Source organism: Phocoena sinus, chromosome 6 (assembly GCF_008692025.1).
Source record: "Phocoena sinus isolate mPhoSin1 chromosome 6, mPhoSin1.pri, whole genome shotgun sequence".
NCBI classification, from domain to species: domain Eukaryota; kingdom Metazoa; phylum Chordata; class Mammalia; order Artiodactyla; family Phocoenidae; genus Phocoena; species Phocoena sinus.
The window spans coordinates 67100292-67122786 of NC_045768.1; the positions used below are offsets into that span (position 1 = coordinate 67100292).

At 34.7% G+C, this 22495-nt stretch overlaps 1 protein-coding gene across 7 annotated transcripts in view; it reads left to right on the forward strand.

The window, feature by feature from the left end:
• Positions 1–22495, forward strand: part of CNTLN (centlein) — a 331161-nt gene that overhangs the window by 271929 nt on the left and 36737 nt on the right. For 6 of the 7 annotated variants that reach the window (XM_032635110.1, XM_032635111.1, XM_032635112.1 and 3 more), the window contains 5 exons: positions 3854–4045; positions 8845–8942; positions 10509–10635; positions 12236–12373; positions 12964–13149. In XM_032635110.1, coding sequence (XP_032491001.1) covers positions 3854–4045; positions 8845–8942; positions 10509–10635; positions 12236–12373; positions 12964–13149 — 741 coding nt within the window. Of the gene's footprint in view, positions 1–3853; positions 4046–8844; positions 8943–10508; positions 10636–12235; positions 12374–12963; positions 13150–13763; positions 14048–22495 lie in introns of those variants that run through there. The other variant, XM_032635116.1, reaches the window with a different exon arrangement.

Below are 22495 nucleotides of genomic sequence, written 5' to 3' on the forward strand. Positions count from 1 at the left end.
TGGCTCAGTAGTTGTGGCTCACAGACTCTAGGGTGCAGGCTCAGTAGTTGTGGTGCGTGGGCTTACTTGCTCCGCTGCATGTGGGATCTTCCTGGACCAGGGCTCGAACCCGTGTCCCCTGCATTGACAGGTGGATTCTTAACCACTGCGTCACTAGGGAAGTCCCAACAGCACAATCACTTTCTAACAAGGTCACCACAAAAGTCTCACATTCCATACCAAGTATAAACAAAAGAAAGTTATTATTTATCATTCTTGTCTCATCTGTAAAACTTCTCAATTAAGGAATAGAATGCTTAAACTGAGAGAAGTTAGTAATAGAGCCATAATTACTTGTCCAAAATGCTAAGGGATAATCAAAGGATTCGAAACTGATAGAATGTGTGATTTGTCTATTTCTTCTATTTTGACAGGTGTTCTGTAGCATTTCTAGACATATATAATTAACATCAGAAATATGTTTTAAAGATTATAGAGTTAAAACAGTTTAATCAAAGCATGATTTACATTTTAATAAATTGCAAGTCATTTGGTTTACTGTCTCCATAATTTCAGTATTTCTTTGTTTACTAAATTTTTATACCATTAAATTGAATGGTATAATTGCATATCTTTTAAAGAGATATATTTATTGTCTTGGTCTTTGCTCAATGAAGGATATATTTATAATGTCAGGATTTGCCACTGTGGAAAGACTAGATCTAATGGCATACAAGTTTAACAAATGAGAGAAGCCACCAGGAAGAAAAGATCCTCGTCAAAATTTAGTCTTCTGTATGCAGATATAGAGAATGGACTTGAGGACACGGGGAGGGGAAAGGGTAAGCTGGGATGAAGTGAGACAGTGGCATGGACATATATACATATATACCAAATGTAAAATAGATAGCTAGTGGGAAGCAGCCGCATAGCACAGGGAGATCAGCTCGGTGCTTTGTCTACACCTCGAGGGGTGGGATAGGGAGAGTGGGAGGGAGACTCAAGAGGGAGGAGAAATGGGGATATACATATATGTATAGCTGATTCGCTTTGTTATACAGCAGAAACTAACACACCATTGTAAAGCAATTATACTCCAATAAAGATGTTAAAAGACTTTTTAAAATTTAGTCTCCTGTGTTGCCTGAGATTCCACCTAGAATTGTAGCCATGAGTTATGTCTTAACAAATGAAAATCTCAAAAAGTCTAATTTAGATACCGAACATTAACTTTAGGATGATAAATGTTCTGCTGCATACTATTTAAGTAAAAGCTTAATAATACTACATTGCTAATAAAAGTGTATTTTAATTTATATGGTAATAAAATAATAGAAAGATTATATATAAAAGCTGAAATCAATATGTGTGTTTATAGCACCATCTGTGCGACAAACAGGTAGACTTGAATTTTTGAAACCTTTCTTCTGTTTCTTAGTATACAGAAAGCATTGCTTTTAGATACCATGGTAGGGGGGTGGGGGTGGATACATAGGTTAACAAAGGCACAGTCCTCTCTCAAGCCTTTGCTAGGGCCATGGTTGAGGAACAGCCATAATGCTATGGAAGCTAAGAGAATGGAGAAGCTACTTGGTTGGAAAAAAGGAGACAACTGCAGAGAAGATTTCATAAAGGAGGAAATACTAAGCTACTCTTTATGCATGAGAGAGATTTCAGCAGAAGGAAACACCATGTGTAGAGTCATCAACGTAGAAATGGCTGAAAGTTTTGGGGAAGGGCAGACAAGTTTGACTGCAGATGATGTGTGACTGAAACACAAATTGAAGTTTGAAGTTAAATCTTACAGAGCTTTATTATAACCACACACATCTGAGCTTTATTCTGTTGGGCTGAGGAACCCCTGAAGAGTTTTGAGTAAGAGAGTAACAGGTCAGTGTTGTCTTGGGAGGTTGTATAAAAGATGATTTGAACGTAGAGAAAGGTTGCCCATAGGGGAAAGGTTATTGCAGTGGTCTTAGTGGGATGATGAGTCTTCATTAAGAAAGTGGCAGGGGCTTCCCTGGTGGCGCAGTGCTTGAGAGTCCACCTGCCGATGCTGGGGACACGGGTTCGTGACCCGGTCCGGGAAGATTCCACATGCCGCGGAGAGGCTGGGCCCGTGAGCCATGGCCGCTGAGCCTGCGTGTCCGGAGCCTGTGCTCCGCAACGGGAGAGGCCACAACAGTGAGAGGCCCGCGTTTCGAAAAAAAAAAAAAAAAAAAAGAAAAGAAAGTGGCAGAAGGAAATGAATATGAGAAATATTACATAATTTATAGAACCTGACGATTGGGCGCAGAGAATTAATAAACAGGGAGGGAGCTGTATTCAACCTTGAATGATAACCAGGAAGATTTTCAGATTTAGGGAAATTATGAGTTTGCTTTTGATTTTCCATGTTATTTGTTACCTTTGGGACAATCCAGGGATGAATATTTTCTGAAAAATATAAAAAAACACGCTTTTAGATCATAGGTTACAATATAGCCAAAGAAAATTTTTTTTCACCGAAACATACTTGTTATTTCACCAAAACGTAGTTTAATCTCAAATATATCAAGCCCTAGTTTTGAATTCATGATCTAAAATATTCATATTTAACAGTATACACATGTATACACAAATATATATGTAATTACAGATTTATTGATATACTTTTTAGAAATTGTGTTTAAACATAGTGTTAATACTTAAGTAACTTATGTCCCGTATATATATGACTATACATGTTAGCCACATCTTCTACTGTTTTAACTAGAATTCTTAACAAAGAAAGCATTTTTTCCACCTCTGAGAGACTTCAGTACCATTTTGTATAATTGTTCCTTATGTTAAGCTACCATTATTATAAGCTTCTTTGGAATAATAAAGTAATAGTGCAGTTATCCTCTTAAGGATCTCTAAGTTGTTATGCCATTATAGCTTGGTGGCGTTCTGCTGACTACAGATGGGTGAATGAAAGGGGCTAACATTAAGGCGGTTTCTTTTATAGTTTCATAAAAGCATTACCAGTATGCCATTTAGTAAAATGTTCATGTTATTAAAAATTTAAATGTAAGGAGTTTAGTGCAATCTACCTCAACATTACAAAAAGGACTTGTCAACTATCAATCAAGTGCATAAAACTGAGTGAATGTGTTTGTATGCTATTTATTTGAACTAAATCTCTAATAAGCCTCTTCTGCTAATTGGACTTAACGTTTCTGTTGCTAAATGAGAAGCATTTTGGCTGCTGTATAGGGTAGTAAGACCTACCCAATGGAATAAACAACTAACATCTGTTATCCTGTCCTGCTCCAGCTTGACTTTTACCAGTTAAGTACATCAGCCCTGAAGTCAAGGTTATCAAATATGTGAATCTCTGGCACACCCATGTTTATATGAAGGCAAAGAAATAGCACATCATGAGTAAAGACCAGCCAACCAAAAGATATTGAGTACAGCTGGTCTATTTTGTTTTAACCTTTACAAGCCCTACAACCTTAAGCAAAAACTAGTGGAAGGGGCTTCCCTGGTGGCGCAGTGGTTGGGAGTCCGCCTGCCGATGCAGGGGACACGGGTTCGTATCCCGATCCGGGAAGATCCCACATGCCGCGGAGCGGCTGGGCCCGTGAGCCATGGCCACTGAGCCTGCGCGTCCGGAGCCTGTGCTCCGCAACGGGAGAGGCCACAACAGTGAGAGGCCCATATACCGCAAAAAAAAAAAAAAAAAAAACTAGTGGAAGTTAGAAATTCTGTAGTTTTTATAATAACTATTTTTGTAATCAGTGTCACTTTTTTCTTTAGCATTTTCCTACCTGTACAATTTGATGCTGATAATTGTTAGGTTAAATGTAATTACTTTTATAATAAATTTAAATTTATTTTCTTTAAAAAGAAGCTAAATTCGGATTTGGCTGAGCTTCGGAAAGAAAAAGAAGATTTACTAAAGAAATTGGAGTCTTCATCCGAAATCACAAGTTTGGCTGAAGAAGTTGCCCAGGTAACAGTTCCACGGATACAAGTTACATCACTTGGCCCTTCAAGGAGCATGGATTTGGAAATGAAGCAATTGCAGTGTAAACTAAAGGTGATTATAAATTTTATTAAAGATGAAAACATTAATTAAGTTACTGAATCCTTAAAGACATGTTTCTATCAATTCTAATTTAATTCTACTAATAAAGGTAAATTATGGTGTAAATAATCCCTAAATTATTAATACTACATTCAATCTCATCTTTCTATTTTAGCCTGGTAGATTCTTATCTGGTAACTTATAATACTATTCTCTGAAAAAATAGCAAGACACCATGAAATCCTAACTTAGGAGACGAGGGAAACTGGCCATTATCATTCTATTCCACTATTCAACTCCTCTCTGCCTGCCACTGAACAGAATTCTTTTTGAACATAATAATGTATCAACATAAATAGAATTGCTTTCCTGTACACATTTTGCTGCTGTTTTAACTTGGTGGTTCTTTGTTGGAGATGGGGAAGGAGGAGGGAATTAGGGGAAAGGAGAAGAAGCATAGAGCAAAGGTGAGTTGGTTTAATCAAGTTAAACCTGAGAGTGAGTATAAAGACCAGTGTTCCTTTTGCTTATAAAGAATTGTGTCTAAGTCCAGGTGAGACTGTCAACAACTTAAAAGTAAGGCTGGCCTTAGTTTTTGCCCATATATAAATCTCTCTCACTTTGAAGGAATGTGCGAGTTACAAAGGTGAGACTAATGAGAATGCCTAAAGCAATTTAGATCATGCTTGATGTAAGTTTGAAGTGACATTGTCCATATCTAACCTGGAGTCCCGGAACACTGACCAGGCTGCATAGGGACAAAAAGGGTAAATCTTTACTTTTGTCTTATTTCATGCTTTAATATGGAAATATTCTGGAAGACTAGGTACTTTGAAGTAAATAATACTCTTGATACTACAAATTTCTGTTTCGACATTGTATGAGGTTGCTAGGGCTGCCATAACAAAATACCACCGAGGGCTTCCCTGGTGGTGCAGTGGTTGAGGGTCCGCCTGCCGATGCAGGGGACAGGGGTTCGTGCCCCGGTCCGGGAAGATCCTACATCCCGCTCCCGGCTGGGCCCGTGAGCCATGGCCACTGAGCCTGCGGGTCTGGAGCCTGTGCTCTGCAACGGGAAAGGCCACAACAGTGAGAGGCCTGCGTACCACAAAAAAAAAAAAAAAAAAAAAAAAAAAAAATCCCACCGAGTGGCTGGCTTGAATAATAGAAATTTATTTTCCCATAGTTCTGGGGTTTAGAAGTCCAAGATCGAAGTATTGACACGTTTGATTTCTTCCAAGCCCTCTTTCCTTGGCCTGTGGATGGCCGCCTTCTTGCTGTGTCTTCACATGGTCACCCCTCAGTCTATGAGGTCTGTGTCCTAATTGCTCCTCTTATAAGGACACCATTCATGTTAGATTAAGGCCCACCCATGTGACCTCATTTTACTTTAATTACCTCCTTAAAAGCCCTATCCAAATATATTTTGAAGTACTGGAAGGGGAGGTTAGGACTTAAACATATGAATTTTGCCAGGACAAAATTCAGCCTATAACAGATATCAGATTGCTAACATAATAAATTTCTGAGAAATAGCTTATTTTCTACTTGATGTTTTCTATGCCTAGTAAAACAAAAATGGTTACATTTGAATCTCTTAAAGGTCTACATCCATCTTTTTTATTTTATCCAATTAATATTAGACTTTTCTATGTAAATTCTTAGGTGTACTTCTGAGATGTACATGGTTCATTCAGAAATTAGAGTGCTCATGTGCATTTCTGTGTCTTCATTTTTACCCATATTAGATGTGTTTCCTCAAGGAACCCAACTTTATATAGATAGATAATAAGATAGTTAGTGACATATAAATTCCAGTGAATGATATATACATTAGTTATTTATATTTAGTTTAATTTGTAGTTCTTTATACAATCTGGATTGAGTAGTACTCCAACTTATATTTGTGATTTTTTTTTGACCTCCTGATTGTTGAAAGGATACCTTTTCGTATATACCATGTTCTCTTCCAGTTTTCCAGTAAGTTAATAATGAAGAATAATAGTTTTTAAACTACTGTTAATTTATATATAATCTATTGCCAGTCTAGTTCTAAGCCCTTTAAAAATGTTAACTCATTAAATACTCGTTTCAACCCTATGAGATAAATTCTGTTATTATATCTATTTTACAGTTAAGCAAACTGAGTACGTTAATTGTCCAAGGTCACACAGCTACTAAGAGAGCTGAGATTAGAACTCAATCCATAGGGCTCCAGCATCCATGCTTTTACTCATTTTGCTCTGAAAAATTTTTAAAGTGTTTAATAAACTTAAACAGGAAAGCTCTAACCAAGATAGATTATTACCATTATGACATCTTTGAAATATGTGTTTTACTCCAGATTTTGTCATGCTGCAGATAAGTATTATGTTGTAGGAAATGGAAAAGGGTCAGAGGACCTGGGTTTTGATCATTTTTTGTCCAGTAACTTCTTGTGTGTGGGACCTGACTGAGGAAATTACTTAGCTTCTCCAGAGGTCTAGAGCAGGAATACCTTTCTACCCTCTTCAAAAGGATTTTTGAGGATTAAACAAAATAACTGTGAGACTTAGAGGGTCTGGCAAAAGTATTTATCAAGCTGGCATTGTTTTCTTTATTATAATTCTGTAATCCCTCAATTATCCAGAAATCAGAATTACAGCATTTTTCAGGCACCTAAAATAACAGGCTTAAGTCTAAAAACATAAAAGAATCAAACAGCTATCTTAAAATCCACTTAATTTATTCTGTTGAAGATATTGTCAGGGTTCATTTACTGCCTTTTGTCTTTTTTTTTTAATACAACTGTAATGAGTTTATTTGTTTAACTTTTCAGCAGAAAACACCTCAAAAGCAGCAAATTCAAAGTATGTATATTAAGGGCCAGGATGCTTGTTTTTAGGCAGGAATATTGAGAGAATCAAGAAATTATGATCAACAGATTGACAGAAAAAAATATTAAATTGCTAAGGTAAAAATACAAAATTAGAAAAACAGCAGCCTGGGACCATTCAGAGTAGGGCTGAGTAGCCATTTATATCATAATAGTTCTTAAAGGCATCATTATATAATGATACAGTGATAATAAATTAGATACAGTAATATAACATAATTAATATAGTGATAATATTTATAATATAGTATCATTATATTAAAGTATCACTATTGCTTAATGTAATTGTGGATTGTCATTTCTAAATGAATGAGCAATCATTCCAGAAAGAATTTAAGTTTAATGATTAAAGCAAAAGCTTCAATTTTTTGGTAAATTTACTAGTGTGGAACATCTTACTCTGGCAATGCTAGAAATAAGACACCATATGTCACTGTAAACATGTAAAATATGATGGAAATTTAGATTGTGTAACACAAAATTTAATCAAAACTTTTAGCATTCAGTACAGTTGCCAAGTTGAGGTAGCCTTGGGTTTTTAAGAAAATTAATATAATATTTAATGGAAATTTATATATGCCATACCAATGAGATATTTAAAGTCTGTCTGATGAATTTGACTCACATTTGCATTGTGTGGTTAATGGTTTCATCTTTTCAGATTTATATTTTTTAGAATAAGTTAGTCAAACCTGGAAATAGTTCTCATAGAAACAATTAACTAGTTATTAGAAAAATTAGCAAAATAACTACTACAAATATTTTTAAAGTTATATTTTATTCTATTTATATTATTTAATACTTTTTAAATTTAACAAATGAATTAATGTATGTCAATGCTGTCTTACAGGTAGAAAAACCAAAATATCAAATCACTAAATAATATCTCAGAGTACATGTTTTCTTGGAACTTGAGTCAAAATTGAAAGTTAGGTGTCCCTAACACTCTGGCTCCTAGGCCACGCAGACAACAAATACCACAAAGGTGTTCTGCTTTGAAAAACTAATAATTATGTATAAATACTTTAATAATTAATATTGTTTATAAGTTCAAGTAAGGAAGTATTCAGTATTCATAAGTTTCTTTATCAGTTATCTTTCACTATCTAACATTATCCTAAAATGTAACAGCTTAAAACAGCAGCAATTTATTATTTCTTATGATCCAGTGGGTTCCCTAGGTAGGTCTCTTGCTGCTGTCTGCTGGGTCCCCTCATATGCCTGCATTCTTCTTAACCAAGGATTTACCTGAGCTGGAAGTTCCAAGAGAGCCTCACTCAAAGGCTGGCAGTTGGTCTGCTGGCTGTCATCTGGGGTACCTCAGTACTCTCCCAAATGGCCTTTCCTCTATATTTGTTGGAAGGTGATCCCAGAGCAGCATTCCAAGAGGGCAAAGATGCAAGCTAGAAGGATTTAGGGCCTAGATCTGATATTTGCACAGTGTCATATGCCACATACTTTTGGTCAAAGCAAATCGCAGGCCAGGCCAGATTCAAAGGGTGGGGAGACCGATTACACCTCTTGATGGGAGGTGCAGCAAAGCTTTGTGACTATATTTAGTCTGTTACAGGTTATTAGTAAATCCAGAATTAGTTTTAAGTGATCTTACTAAACCATAAAAATAATTAATCACATACACATTTACATTTTACAAAATCCATATTTCCCGTAAATGTATTTTGGGTATATACTCTTTGCAATTATTATGTGAGTGTGTTCCTCTATGATTTTGGCATGTTATATAAAAATTTTAGTGTGCCATGTTATTTCTGTTAGAACATACAAAATGAAGCATATTAAAATGTTTAGATGTTCATTTTAATTATAACCATAATTTTTGCAATTTTATTATCTTCATGAAAATGGCATTTATATTTATGCTGCTTTAGAACAAGATTTAAAGACATATTTGAATTTATGTGTATTTTTAACCTAGAATGCAACTAATGAACTCACTAAACAATCATCAAACTTGAAGTCTCTGAAATTTGAACTCCTGGCAAAAGAAGAACACATAAAGGAAATGCATGAAAAGTATGTGTTTTATATTTTTATCCATTGTATTTGGTGCCACCTAGTGGCGGCTAATTCTATTAAACATTGCACACCAAGAAACAATACCAACTTGTTTGCCTTTCTTAGTTCGTTTTTAAGCCTACACAAGATGAAAGTTTAAAGAATATTACATATATCATGGTTTATGGCAAGATAGTTACTATTTTTTAATTAGAGTAAGAATGTTAAAGTTAGATTTTCCATCTTAAACATATTTAGTTCTGAATAAATATCAACTAATGGCTGAAAGACTATGAACAGAAAGCTTTAGAATGTAGTAATTATTTGACTAAAAATATATGTATAGGTTGATCTTTATATTGGATTTAATGCCTAAGCTTATAAAGCGAAGGTTGAAAAACAGTGAAAGTTTTGTTTGTGTTTAAAATAACTGGAGGGTTATGAAATATTATAATACTTTGTATATTTATACTAAAAAGGAGTTTAAAATGTTCTATCTCACAGAATCAAAATTATTTCCTTTCTATATCTTTTATAGATATACTAGAGCTTAGAAGTTGTAACATGTTTATAATCATTCACAATTTGAAATACGTATACCTCACGTACATACAGGTATACCACGTTATAAGTGAAGATCACTTAAAATCTTAACAGATAAAACTATTAGGCAAAAAGATTGGTTAATCTTTTTAAACAGACTATCTTGAAGCTTATTTATGGATTGAGTTAGTCTTGCTTACTGTTTACCAGTGAGGACTTTAGAGAAACATTCTTTGAATCCTGGCTTCTTTACCTGCTAGCTCTGGGACTCAATTTAATAGAATTAACTCATAAAGTTCTTAGAATTAAATGAGTTAGTACTTATAAGTGCTTTACTTATGTAAAGCACTTATAACAGTGACTGGCACATAGTAAACACTCAATAAATGTTAGCTGTTCTTTTTATAGTAGTAATTGTAGTAGTTGTTACTGCATCTATCATTTTATACTTAGCGTTATCAATTTAAGCTAAACTGATATGTCAGCTCAATCTTGTATGATATTAAATTAGAACTGATATGTCAGTTCAATCTCATATGATATTAAATTTACATAGCTTTAAAGTGAAAAAGAAAAACTATTTTCTTCAGCTATTCTTTGAAATGTATAATAAATATATAATATTATCAAATTTTATGTTTGCTTATTAGAGTATAGAATTCTTTCTTACCGGTGTTGTGATTTTTGATAATCTCTAAATATTGCTTTGTATTTTTCTTAGAATGCAAGAATGGAACATAAATATAATAATTTTAAGTTTTCATAAATTTTATTAATTTGTCTCAGTTCTTTTTAATGTATATATATATAATACTGTAATTACCAAGTCACAACTGGATTATAGATTTTAATATTTTACTCAAATGATTAATAGAGCAATATTTTATGCCATGCAATTATTTTATTAATTTGCAGCTTCACTAATATCAGATAGCATTTAAAAATTAACAGTAGGTATAACATTGGATAATATGTAAGATATCATCACTGTTGAAGTATTTTCTATCACTCTTGATAAAGTGTCTTTTTTTCCCTTTCAAGGATGTCTCGAATGGAGAGAGATATAACCATGAAAAGACATTTGATAGAGGACTTGAAATTTCGACAGAAAGTAAATTTGGAAAGTAATGAGAGTATTAATGAAATGCTAGAAAATCTTGAAAAAAAGGTATCAATTTTTATGTTCACTGACACTGAAAAAAATCACTTCACCTTGTATTAACTTTAACTCAAATATTCAATCTTAATAAAAGGTATAGCAAATATTCATAAAATGTATGTGTATTGTTACATAATTACATCATTTGCTCTGAAAGTACATTATTTGTTTTAAGATTCAAGACTCTAAACGGTCACACATAATATAGTCATTCATCCTTTTTATATTTGTAAACATACCATGAGAAGATAATCAAGTTTAATTTTTTTAATCTTTAATATTTCTGGGACACATAATTCCATTTTATTCAGATTTTCTTTTATTTAAAGCTATTATTTATAATGATAGAATTAAGCATATATTTTAGATGAAAAATATCATAGTCAATGACTATCAGTTCTTTAAAAAGTGTACTCACCACGGTTTTTTTTAAAGTGTACTTTTTCCTTATATACATTTAATTCAGTGTACTTAGGAAAAGAGTCATATTTAAAATAGTTGTATAATATCTGATCCCAAACTAGAAATCAGTGATTTGCTGACTAAGAGATATTTTTTTGCTTAAAAAATTTTAAAGCTGCTATTTACACAAATCATAAAACAAATCATAAAACAGCTTGTGCTTTGGCATTCACTAAATGTCATCCACTCCAGAGAGAGCGTTTCCCTTACTTTCCTTGTTGGAGATAAAAATGTAAGTAATGCTCAGATGGATTTAAGAGAGAAAATTTTACATGAGCAAGACATGCATACAGATTTTCTTTTCTCTTTCTCCTCCACAGACCCACATGAATTATAATTACTTCGTAGAGGTTTCTTCAGTGCTATTCTTAAAATTTTGCTCATTTTTTTTAACTTCAATAATCATTTAAGGTAGTCTTACAATGTTTGTGTAAGTAATCATTTATCTTTAATAGCTTTAAAGTGAAAAAGAAAAACTGTTTTCTTTGGCTATTCTTTGAAATGTATAATAAATATGTTGTATTACTTATTTAATTTTATCCTAAAAAGTACATGTTATACTTTTACTGGAGAATACAAATGAAAATTATCCATGACTTGGCTTATTTAAGAATCAAAACCAACAATCTGGGCTTCCCTGGTGGCGCAGCGGTTGAGAGTCCGCCTGCCAATGCAGGGGACACGGGTTCGTGCCCCGGTCTGGGAAGATCCCACATGCCGCGGAGCGGCTGGGCCCGTGAGCCATGGCCACTGAGCCTGTGCGTCCGGAGCCTGTGCTCCACACGGGAGAGGCCACAACAGTGAGAGGTCCCCGTACCGGAAAAAAAAAAAAAAACCAACCATCTCCTACTTAAGGAAGTTTAGGTTAGTAATTAAAGGAAATATAGTTAAAATTAATTGTGTATTATTAGATAGAAGGCTACACATACCAATATTCATGCTTTTTTGTGCAATTTTGGGGTTTTGCTATTGATTTCAGTATTGTTAGTCTCATTCACAGTATGAGTTCTACAAATCTTATACTTGATATCATTTATGAGAAAATAAACTAGACTTATTCATGTATTCATTTGGTTTCCATTTGAAACAAACACAATATGGAACTAGAATGCCTTTACCAATAATTACCTTCATGCTTTTATTGTAGGTGAAGACATTAACTGAAGAGTGTTCCAACAAGAAGGTATCAATCGATTCACTAAAGCAAAGACTTAGTGTCGCTGTAAAAGAGAAGTCACAGTATGAACAGATGTATCAGAGAACTAAAGAGGAGTTAGAAAAAAAGGTATGGTTTTAGGACATTTTAGCCTGGAGGTGGACCATAACAATGTCTTTTTCATTTTTAAAGTTGTCCTTTTTTTCTCCCCAAAACTACTATGAGCTATTTAAATGTTTCAGATAACTGCAAAGAACGTTTATATCTCTACATAAAACACTAAGAATTTGTTTACTATTAAAGGTAATGCTGTATTAGAGAGACAGATTGACTTGTCTTGATAATTTCTAATAAATGAAAACTATTGTTAACTGGCATTTATATAAGTGGATATAAATTTTTAGGTCCACCTAAACTTATAAGCTAATTAAATACTCCCATTTGACATATGAAATCTTTCGGTCTAAAATGGCTTCCATGTTTTTAGTGATTTATAATTTTTAAAAAGCATAAACTCATTTTGATGATAAATATATGATAATATGTGTGCAGGATATTCATTGAAAATAAACAAAAACAACCATCAATTCTACTCAAATAAAAATGAATACAAGATACAGAGAGAGTAATGAAACCCTTTCCTTATTTGACATCTCTAACTAACATCCAAATCTGTTTAAGAAATATTTTTTTATTCTATGATTACTGGTTTTTTGCAGGATCTCAAGCTTACTTTCCTCATATCAAAAATAAATGAGACTGAATCTGCTATGGCAGAAATTGAAACAGCAGCATCTAAGCATCTTCAAGGATTAGCAATGCAAAGTGAGCAGGCCCTAGAAGGTGCACAGAAGAAATTGCTGCTAGCCAATGAGAAAGTGGAAGAGTTCACCATATTTGTGAAGGTTTGAATTCTTTGTGCTTTACTAACTTGTACTTTACTTCAGGCAGAGTGGGCAGTGGCCTACTTCAGATGATTTGGGAAGTACGTTTAAGTTCCTTTCTGCTTTCCTAAACCACAAAACATCTTCCCCTACTTGCCACACTGTTCAAATTTTCTCTATAAAAGATTTGTTTTTATAGCTTGAGTTTAAAAATGTCCACTCTATTATTATATTCTTTTCTTAATGTCAATTTAGTTATGAAATTGTGGTAATCACATAATCAAGACAGGTGGGGGGGTTTTTTGTTTTTTTGATTATTTTTATTTTTGGCTGTGTTGGGTCTTCGTTGCTGTACGTGGGCTTTCTCTAGTTGCAGTGAGCGGGGGCTACTCTTCATTGCGTGTGCAGGCTTCTCATTGTGGTGGCTTCTCTTGTTGCGGAGCATGGTCTCCAGGTGCTAGGGCTTCAGTAATTACGGCATGCGGGCTCAGTAGTTGTGGCACTCAGGCTCAGTAGTTGTGGCTTGCGGGATCTAGAGAACAGGCTCAGTAGTTGTGGCGCACAGGCTTAGTTGCTCCGCGGCATGTGGAATATTCCTGGACCAGGGCACAAACCCATGTCCCTTGCATTGGCAGGCAGATTCTTAACCACTGCGCCACCAGGGAAGTCCCAAGACAGATATTAAGACAAAAGAATTGAGTCATTTTCATTCCACTCTCCTTTTAAAAATCATCCAAGCAAGAACAACCAGAAACTTGCTCCATGATAATTGAACTTAAGAGACATTGCACCCCAGCCCATGACCTATCAGACATGGAATGGATAGAGGAATGGTAAATGATCTAGCAGGACAAAAGGAAGACAAGCTGAAGTGTCTACAAAGGGTGTACCATCTGGAAATTATCTGACCACTGAAGACTCCCAGAACGGTTCTGGCATTGGCTGCACAAGGAACCACCAAAGCCAAGGGTGGTGGGGGAGAGGAGAATACCAGGCTAAAATGGGTGTTTTGTTTGAAAGTCTTTATAAGGAATTTTTAGACCTCTGGCCTGTACTTTTGCCCCACATGGTCAGCCAGTATTCCTCCCTTAACTATTCTGGAAAAACTCAGGAGGAACAGTTCTAGTTTCAGAGATACGAGGCACTGAGGGGGGGAACCTGGTGATTGCTCCACTCCTTTCAATCCCACTGTGAGTTATTTGTACCCCTGTTTAGTGCCTTTTATTCTGCCTCGTATTATAGTCAGAAAACGGATCTGTTTCCATTATATAAATTATGATGAGTTCCTTAAAGTCAAGAACCACGTTTTATTAATCTCTACCTCCACAGCATGTACCATAGTGACTTGCAAAGAGATGGCATGCAATAATGATCACTAACTAATCAAACTGAATTTCTCTTAGGAATATGAAATTTTAATAAAAGCCCTTTTGGCCCTTAAAAATAAGAATTAAGACAATTGGACTACTGTGGGAGGGTAAATCTTTACTTTCCCCCTTTTATCTCCTGAAGTTGCAATGTTCTCTTTTTTTCTAAACCAATCTTCGATGAGATTGAGTTCTTCCTGCTACTTGTTCCTTTGGCTGGCATATATTATTAAAAACTTGCCTATCATAACAGTAGAAACTTATTTAAATATATAAATATTTTTAATTGATGGAATCTTTACAAAATTAAAGTTTAAATGTCCTTCTATGGAATAAAATAACATCAACACTTACTGTCTTCTTTCTCAAATAACCCTACTATTATTTGAACTACTCAACTAAACTTGCTGCATATATAATTATTATATATATAAATATGTTAGTGTTCTAAAATCATTTACCCCCTTAGGTATTGATCTTATTTATAAGAATTAACATTCCTGGACTTATAAGTTGAATATAAGATGGCAAATAACTGGATCTTATGTATAGTACCATTTTCTTTATTCCTCTAAAAATAACAGCTTACAGCATTTTATGCCAGTGTTAATAGTACCCCATTTAGAACAAATCCCTTACTTCGTTTCTTTGGAAATCATAGATACCTTGGGAGTTTTCTCATTTAAAAAATGTCTACAAAATGAATGGAATAAAACATTTTATCTCTTTCAATGAAGGTTTCAAATGGTATAAAGTCAGACCAGTAATGCTTGCCTCAGAGGACTCTAAATGATTGCAGAGTATTAATTTAAATTTATTAATTTAATCATATTTCCTTTTCCAGATTTAAAATGTCATTCCTTCCAAATGCTTGTTGAATAGTCTCACTGTTTAACTTATGATAAGCACTCTCATTGAATATTGTCATTATTTTACTCATGATATAGATCTATTTTTATTATGACTTTTAGCTTCATAAACCTTTGTTTTCCATGTTTTATATTCAGCTTATAGTTGCATTTTTTGTACTGTTAGCCAATATATAAAATATGAAATGCACATGTATAAGATTTACTCAAATGCTAATTATGGTTTTTCCTAAAGTATTCCTTGAACGTGTCCTGTTTAAAAAAGAATTGATAACCAGAAGTTTTTAAAATAGAAAAATGAACTTTGTGATTAGATATCTGATTATTATAGACTTGATGAAGTTTCATGACCTTTATGATAATGTAATGGGTGTACTTCTTCACATAGAGTAGTTTGGCAAAAATTATCTTTTAAAAAACAAACTTCTTACTATTCATGTCCAAGGATATGAATAGTATTTAATGATATAGTGAATGTCTAATCTCTAGTTGTTCGAGAGTAACATACTAATCCTTCATATATTTCACCAACAATGATATAGAGTATAGATGTCCTAGTAGATAAATTCAGGATTGCCATGGTTTCATGACTTTTTAATCTGAGTAACATATTAAAGGTCCTATAGTAGAGAATGATAGCAGATATGGATAAAATATTTTTATTACTCTTTCAGAAATTTTCCATGTTGTTTCAGTTTGGTATTTAGATTGCTTGCATTAGAATCAACAGATTCTATTACATTTAAATAAAATTCATAATTCCGGGCATTATTGAATCAAAATCTTGGTTGGGGTGAGGCCCAGTAATCTGCATATAACAACTAGGTGATATTATGCATTAATACTGTTTTGAAAACATTGTTTTTTTTTTTAAGCCCAACATTGCTTTTATGGATTGAATCTATATAACAAAATATTTATCAGTTTGGTATTTAATAGCACCTTTTACCACTCATGACTTCTAATGGTAATTTGACATTTGTTTTACTTAACTTTGTTTTAGGGTCAATATGTATTTGATAATGGTACCACTTCTACTGCTCAATCCATTTCTCTAATAAAGGGCCAAAAGCAAACTAATGCCCAAACCAGAAACATTGGCAAAGACTGGATATTTGGGTCTGAAGAAGGAGATTACTGTCATCCTTCCCTTCCTCACACGTATAGCCCACCCTAGGACTGGGCAGAAATGCTCAGGAGCTGCCATCTTCAGTGACATACCATCAGTGACGTCCTAAATACTACTGCATTACAGCTCAGCTTTCACCTTTTTAAAAATTTAAGACCTTCCATAATTTGACCCTATTCTGTTTAGAATCTAATTTTTTTCCCACTACTCTCCAAATTTCACCCAGATTGTGTTCAGTCTTGCCTTTCCTCAAGTTCTCCTTCTTCCTTCACATATCCTTCTCTCTTTGCTCTTCGCTCTAAATCCTTCCAATTTAGCTCAGGGCCTTCCTCTTTCCTGAATCATTTCTTTAACTCTGTGGTTAAGGGGAAAGGGCCCTACTCTGCCAGTTTCTGGTTCTGTTATCTCAGGCAAGTGACTTAATCCTCTGTGTCTCAGTTTCCCCATCTATAGAATTAGTGTAAAGATGGGACATACCTAAAGTGAGGATTTAAATAAGTTAACGTAGATAAAGCTCAAACATTGCCCAATATGCTCAGTGTTATCTGAGTGTCAGCTAGTAGTATGCCTATCATTTATCTCCTGAATAATTATTGTATATACCATATAAATTAACACATAACTGCAAACTCTCATATTTTTCTTTTTGTTTCAAGTAGATTATTATAGTCAACTTGAAGTTAGGGTATTGTCATTCATTTACCCAAAGTACTGGCACATAATAGGGCTCACTAAATTCTTGAAGAATTGATTTTACATCTGCTTTAAGAATGGTACAGGACACATAATCACTGCTCAGATTGAAACCTCTGTGAAGGCAAGAGCTATGCACGTTGCTTAACGAGCGTATTTAAAGAATGTGCATAGTTCCTACATGGAACATTATGATCACCAGGACTCATTCTGTGCAGAGCTTATTAGGGTATCAAGTACACAAAAGTATTTAATAAATATTATTAGTAGTATTAATAGTAATAATGTTTGTTCTGGCCATGTTATGGAATCTGTGTTCCCTTTACTCTTTTCATTTGTGCATAGGGCACAACCAGATTATAGAAGAGGAGTGGCCATCTGTTCTAGATCTAGTCTTGAATATGGAATTTTGCCCTGGAGTAAAATCAAGTGCTTTGAGCATCTGGGCTAGATATATGTGGCAGAGCTCAGGCTTTAAATTCTCCTAATAACTGAATAAAACACACAAGGGAAATTTCTAGAAGTATTTGCTCAGTTTGATTGAACTCTGATATAGGCTTGTTAATGTGCTTGTATGTGAGAGTCATATGCTCAATTCCATCTTCTCGATGGCTTTTGTTAGCTGATAAATAAATACCAGCCAAAGAACAACATTTAGCCGGAAGCTTAAATCATTTAATTATCAATATGTACTTGCTTGGTAAGATTTAGTATGATGATTTGGGCATATAAATTTCTTGCTTCTTTAGTGAGAACATTTGTAGAGCATTATAATTTTATTTTTAATAGGTACAATTGTTAATGCTTTGGTACTGATCTACTCTATTATGATTTTTTTCTATTTTTTCCAACTTTATTGAGATATGACATATAACAATGTATAAGATTAAGCTATACAATATGGTGACTTGATACATGTATATATTATGAAATGTTTACTACAATAAGGGTAGTTAACACATCTTTAACCTCACATAATTGCCATTTTATTGTTATTGTTATGGTGAGGACATATAAAATCTACTCTCATAGCAAATTCCAAGTATACAACACAGTATTGTTAACTATAGTCACTATGCTGTACATTAGATCCCTGGAACTTGTTCTTATAACTGGAAGTTTGTACCATTTGACCAATATCCCATTTCCCCACCCCTCAGCCCCTATCTTTTTCTGACTTATTTCTCTTAGTATAATACTCTCAGGGTCCATCCATGTTGTCACAGATGGCAGAATTTCCTTCTTTTTCATGGCTGAGTAATAATCCTGTGTGTGTGTGTGTGTGTATCCAGAGATACACACACACACACACACACACACACACGCCACGTTTTCCTTATCCATTAATCCATTGATGGACACTTCAGTTGCTTCCATGTCTTGACTAGTGCAACTAATGCTGCACTGACCATGGGAATGCGTATGTCTCTTTGAGATCCTGTTTCATTTCCTTCGGATATGTACTCAGAAGTGGGATTGCTGGTAGTTCTATTTTTAATTTTTTTGAGGGACCTCTATACTGTTTTCCATAGTGGTTGTACCAATTTACATTCCCACCAATGGTACATAATGGTTCCCTTTTCTCCACATCCTCGTTAGCATTTGTTGTCTCTTGTCTATTTGATAATAGCCATTCCAACAGGTGTGAGGTGATATCTTGTGGTTTTGATTTGCGTTTCTCTGATGATTAGTGAGGTTGAGCACCTTTTCGTGAACTTGTTGGCTATTTGTATGTGTTCTTTGGAAAAATGTCTGTTGAGGTCCTTTGTCTATTTTTAAATTGGATTATTAGGGTTTTTGTTATTAAGTTATATGAGTTGTATATAGTTTGAAGTCAGGAAATGTGATACCTCCAGCTTTGTTCTTTCTCAAGATTGCTTTGGCTAGTCAGTCTTTTGTAGTTTCATACAAATTTGGGTTTTTTTTCCTATTTCTGTTAAAAAATGCCATTGGAACTTTGATAGAGGTTACAGTGAATCTCTAGGTGGCTTTGGGTAGAATGGACATTTGAACAATATTCACTCTTTTAATCAGGATATCATTCCATTTATTTGTGTCTTTAGTTTCTTTCATCAGTGTCTTGTAGTTTTTGGTGTATAGATCTTTCACTTCCTTGGTTAAATTTATTCCTAAAATTTTATTGTGTTGGGTGCCACTATAAGTGGGATTGTTTTATTTCTTTTTTACATGTTTAATTCTTAGTGTATAGAAACACAACTAATTAATTTTTGTCTGTTGATTTTGTATCCTGCAACTTTACTGAATTTGTTGATTAATTCTAACAGCTTTTTGATGGAGCCCTTAGGACTTTCTTTATAAAAGATCATGTCATGAGTGAACAGAGACAATTTTCTTTCTTTCTTTCTGATTTGGATGCCTTCTATTTCTTTTTACTGCCTAATTGCTCTAGCTAGGACTTCCAGTACTGTGTTGAATAGGAGTGGTGAGAGTGGGCACTTTTTTCTTGTTCCTGATCTTAGAGGGAAAGGTTTCAGCCTTTCACTGTTGAGTGTGATGTTAGCTTGGGCTTGTATTATATGGCCTTTGTTATGTTCCAGTATGTTCCTTCTATACCCAGTTTGTAGAGAGTTTTATCATGAAAGGATGTTAAATTTTGTCCAATGCCCTTTCTGCATTTATTGAGATGATATGATTTTTATCCTTCATTCTTTTAATGTAGTGTATCACATTTATTGATTTGTGTATGTTGACTCATTCTTGCATTCCAGGAATAAATCCCACTTCACCATGGTGTATGATCCTTTTAATGTGTTGTTGAATTCAGTTTGCTAGTATTTTTTTCAGAGGTTTTGCATCTATATTCATCAGGGGCATTGGCCTGTAGTTTTCTTTTCTTGTAGTGTCCTTATCCGGCTTTGGTATCAGGTTAATGCTCACCTCATAAAATGAGTTTGAAAGTGTTCTCTCCTTTTACATTTTTTGGAAGAGTTTGAGAAGAATTGACTTTAATTTTTCTTTGTTTGGTAGAATTCACCAGTGAAGCCATCAAGTCATAGGCTTTTCTTTGTTGGAAGGTGTTTGATTGCTGATTACTCATTATTAATCTGTTGAGATTTTCTGTTACTTCATGATTCAGTCTTGGTAGGTTGTATGTTTTAGGAATTTATCCATTTCTTCTAGGTCGTCCAATTTGTTGACATATAATAGTTCATAGTATCCTCTTATGATCCTTGGTATTTCTGTAGTACCAGATGTAATATCTTCTCTTTCATTTCTAATTTTTTTGAGTCCTCTCTTCTTTTTCTTGGTAAATCTAGATAAAACTTTATCCATTTTGTTTATCTCTTTAAAAAACTAGCTCTTAGTTTCACTAATCTTTTGTATTGTCTTTTATGTCTCAATTTATTTATTTCCACTCTTCTCTTTGATATTTCCTCCCTTCTACTACCTTTGAGTTTAGTTTGTTCTTTTTGTAGTTCCTTGAGGTGTAAAGTTAGATTATTTTTTTGAGATTTTTTTTTTTTTTTTTTGCTTAATGTAGGGTTCCACATGGCAGAAGAGGCCAGTGACAGGAGTTGGGTGTTGGCGTGCAGCTGCTCAGGTGGAGGGGCTAGCTGCAGGTGAGCCCAGCGGTGCAGGCCAGTGAGAGGATACAGAACCAGATCTGGGCCCACAAACAGCTGTGGGGGCCTTAGCTGTCAACATGTAGTTCTATGGCTACAGGGCCTCACCACAGGCACTTGCATGTCGTTGGAGGCCAGTGACAGGAGTCAGATCAGTGGCGAACTGGTCCACAGCTAAAGGGGTTAGCCCCAAATGCATGCACGGCAGTGGATCAGCTGCAGGGGTCTAGGCTGGCATCTTGCACTCATGCAGCTGCAAAGGCCAAGCTGACTTCCAGTGCAGATTGGAGGGTCCAGTTGGGGACAGGGAGGGAGTCAGTCAGGTGGCATCCGTGAAGGTGGAAACCTGTGGGGGGAAATCACAGTGGTGAAATCTGCAGGGGGTTCATGGCAGCTGTCCTGGGCTTTGGTTTCTTCAGTGGCGAAAGCTGTTGGGATCCTGCACAGAGCTGTAAACCATAGCTGCTCTTGCTGCGTAGCTGATATTGGGAGCCCCAGGCATTCTTCCTTGCTCCAACCTGTCTTTATTTGTCTTAGCTTTGTCAGTCTCTGGGTGGTGTGAAACTGAAGTGGGTCCTTCATGCAGTGATATGAAAAACTGGAGAAGTTGGTTCCTCACCTCATTCTCCCTTTCCCAGCGAGGGAACTCTTTTGAACTGGGCAGTTCCCCCTTGGCACTGAGCAGTGCCACCCTGGGGTATGTGATGATGCAGGCAAAACGAAACTGTCCTTCTTTTTCTTTGTGTGGAGTTATTCTCAGGTTTTTTGCTCCACTGTGTTTGTTGCTGAAATTTCTTAAGTAGACTCCTGAGCTCTTCCAGAGTTATTTTTGTTTGTGGATATCTGTCTAATTGTTGATATTTGTGGGGGGATAGGGGCTGGATCTCCCACCCTATATTTTGGTGACATCACTTCTTAATTATGATTTTTAAACAGTTTTATAATAAAATCCTATTTGAGTTAACTCTTTCTGTCCTATCATTATATAAGAAAGGTAAATGACAGCTGTTTTTAAAGACAAGTTTTTAATAAAAATATATTACGTTAAGTGGGTGAACTTTAAAATATGTAAATTATATCTTGATAAAGCTGTTTAGGAAGCTGTTAAAAAAAAAGACTTTACTTCTCCAAGAAACTATGATGGTAGGAGTGACTCCACAGTATTGGAGCAGCCAGTTATAACCTTCATCATAATAATCAAATCTTACTGAAAAATCTAATCAGTCCATTATGATTCAGTGAAATTCAAAACTTTTTGTAGTTTGCTAACACAGATCAAGACTCATTAAAAAGACTGGAAAACTAGATCTTAATAAGACTGGAATGAAATAGCTTGCTGTCTTTCGCTCTAACACTATTGCTCACTGCTTACAATAAATTATAATATTGAAAAACATAGTGACTTTAAGTTGAGATGTAAATCTAAGAAAGACTTTTACTTTGAAAATATAATCAAATATTGGGACAATTCCTAGCCCATGATATTCCAAGAAGTTTAAGAAGGCTGACATAAATTTTTAGAAATTCAGTTAACATTAATTGAATGCTTATTTTGTGCCATACAGTGTTTTTACTTACCTTGACAATAAGTGATAGCCATTATTCAACTGATGCAAGCAGAGTGAAACTTTTTTAAGCTTCTATTGTTTTTAACATTGGAGTATTTTAAAAGTTTTGCACAATTTGGGAGTTTTAAAGTTGCTTAGGGGGGGACCTTCAAGATGG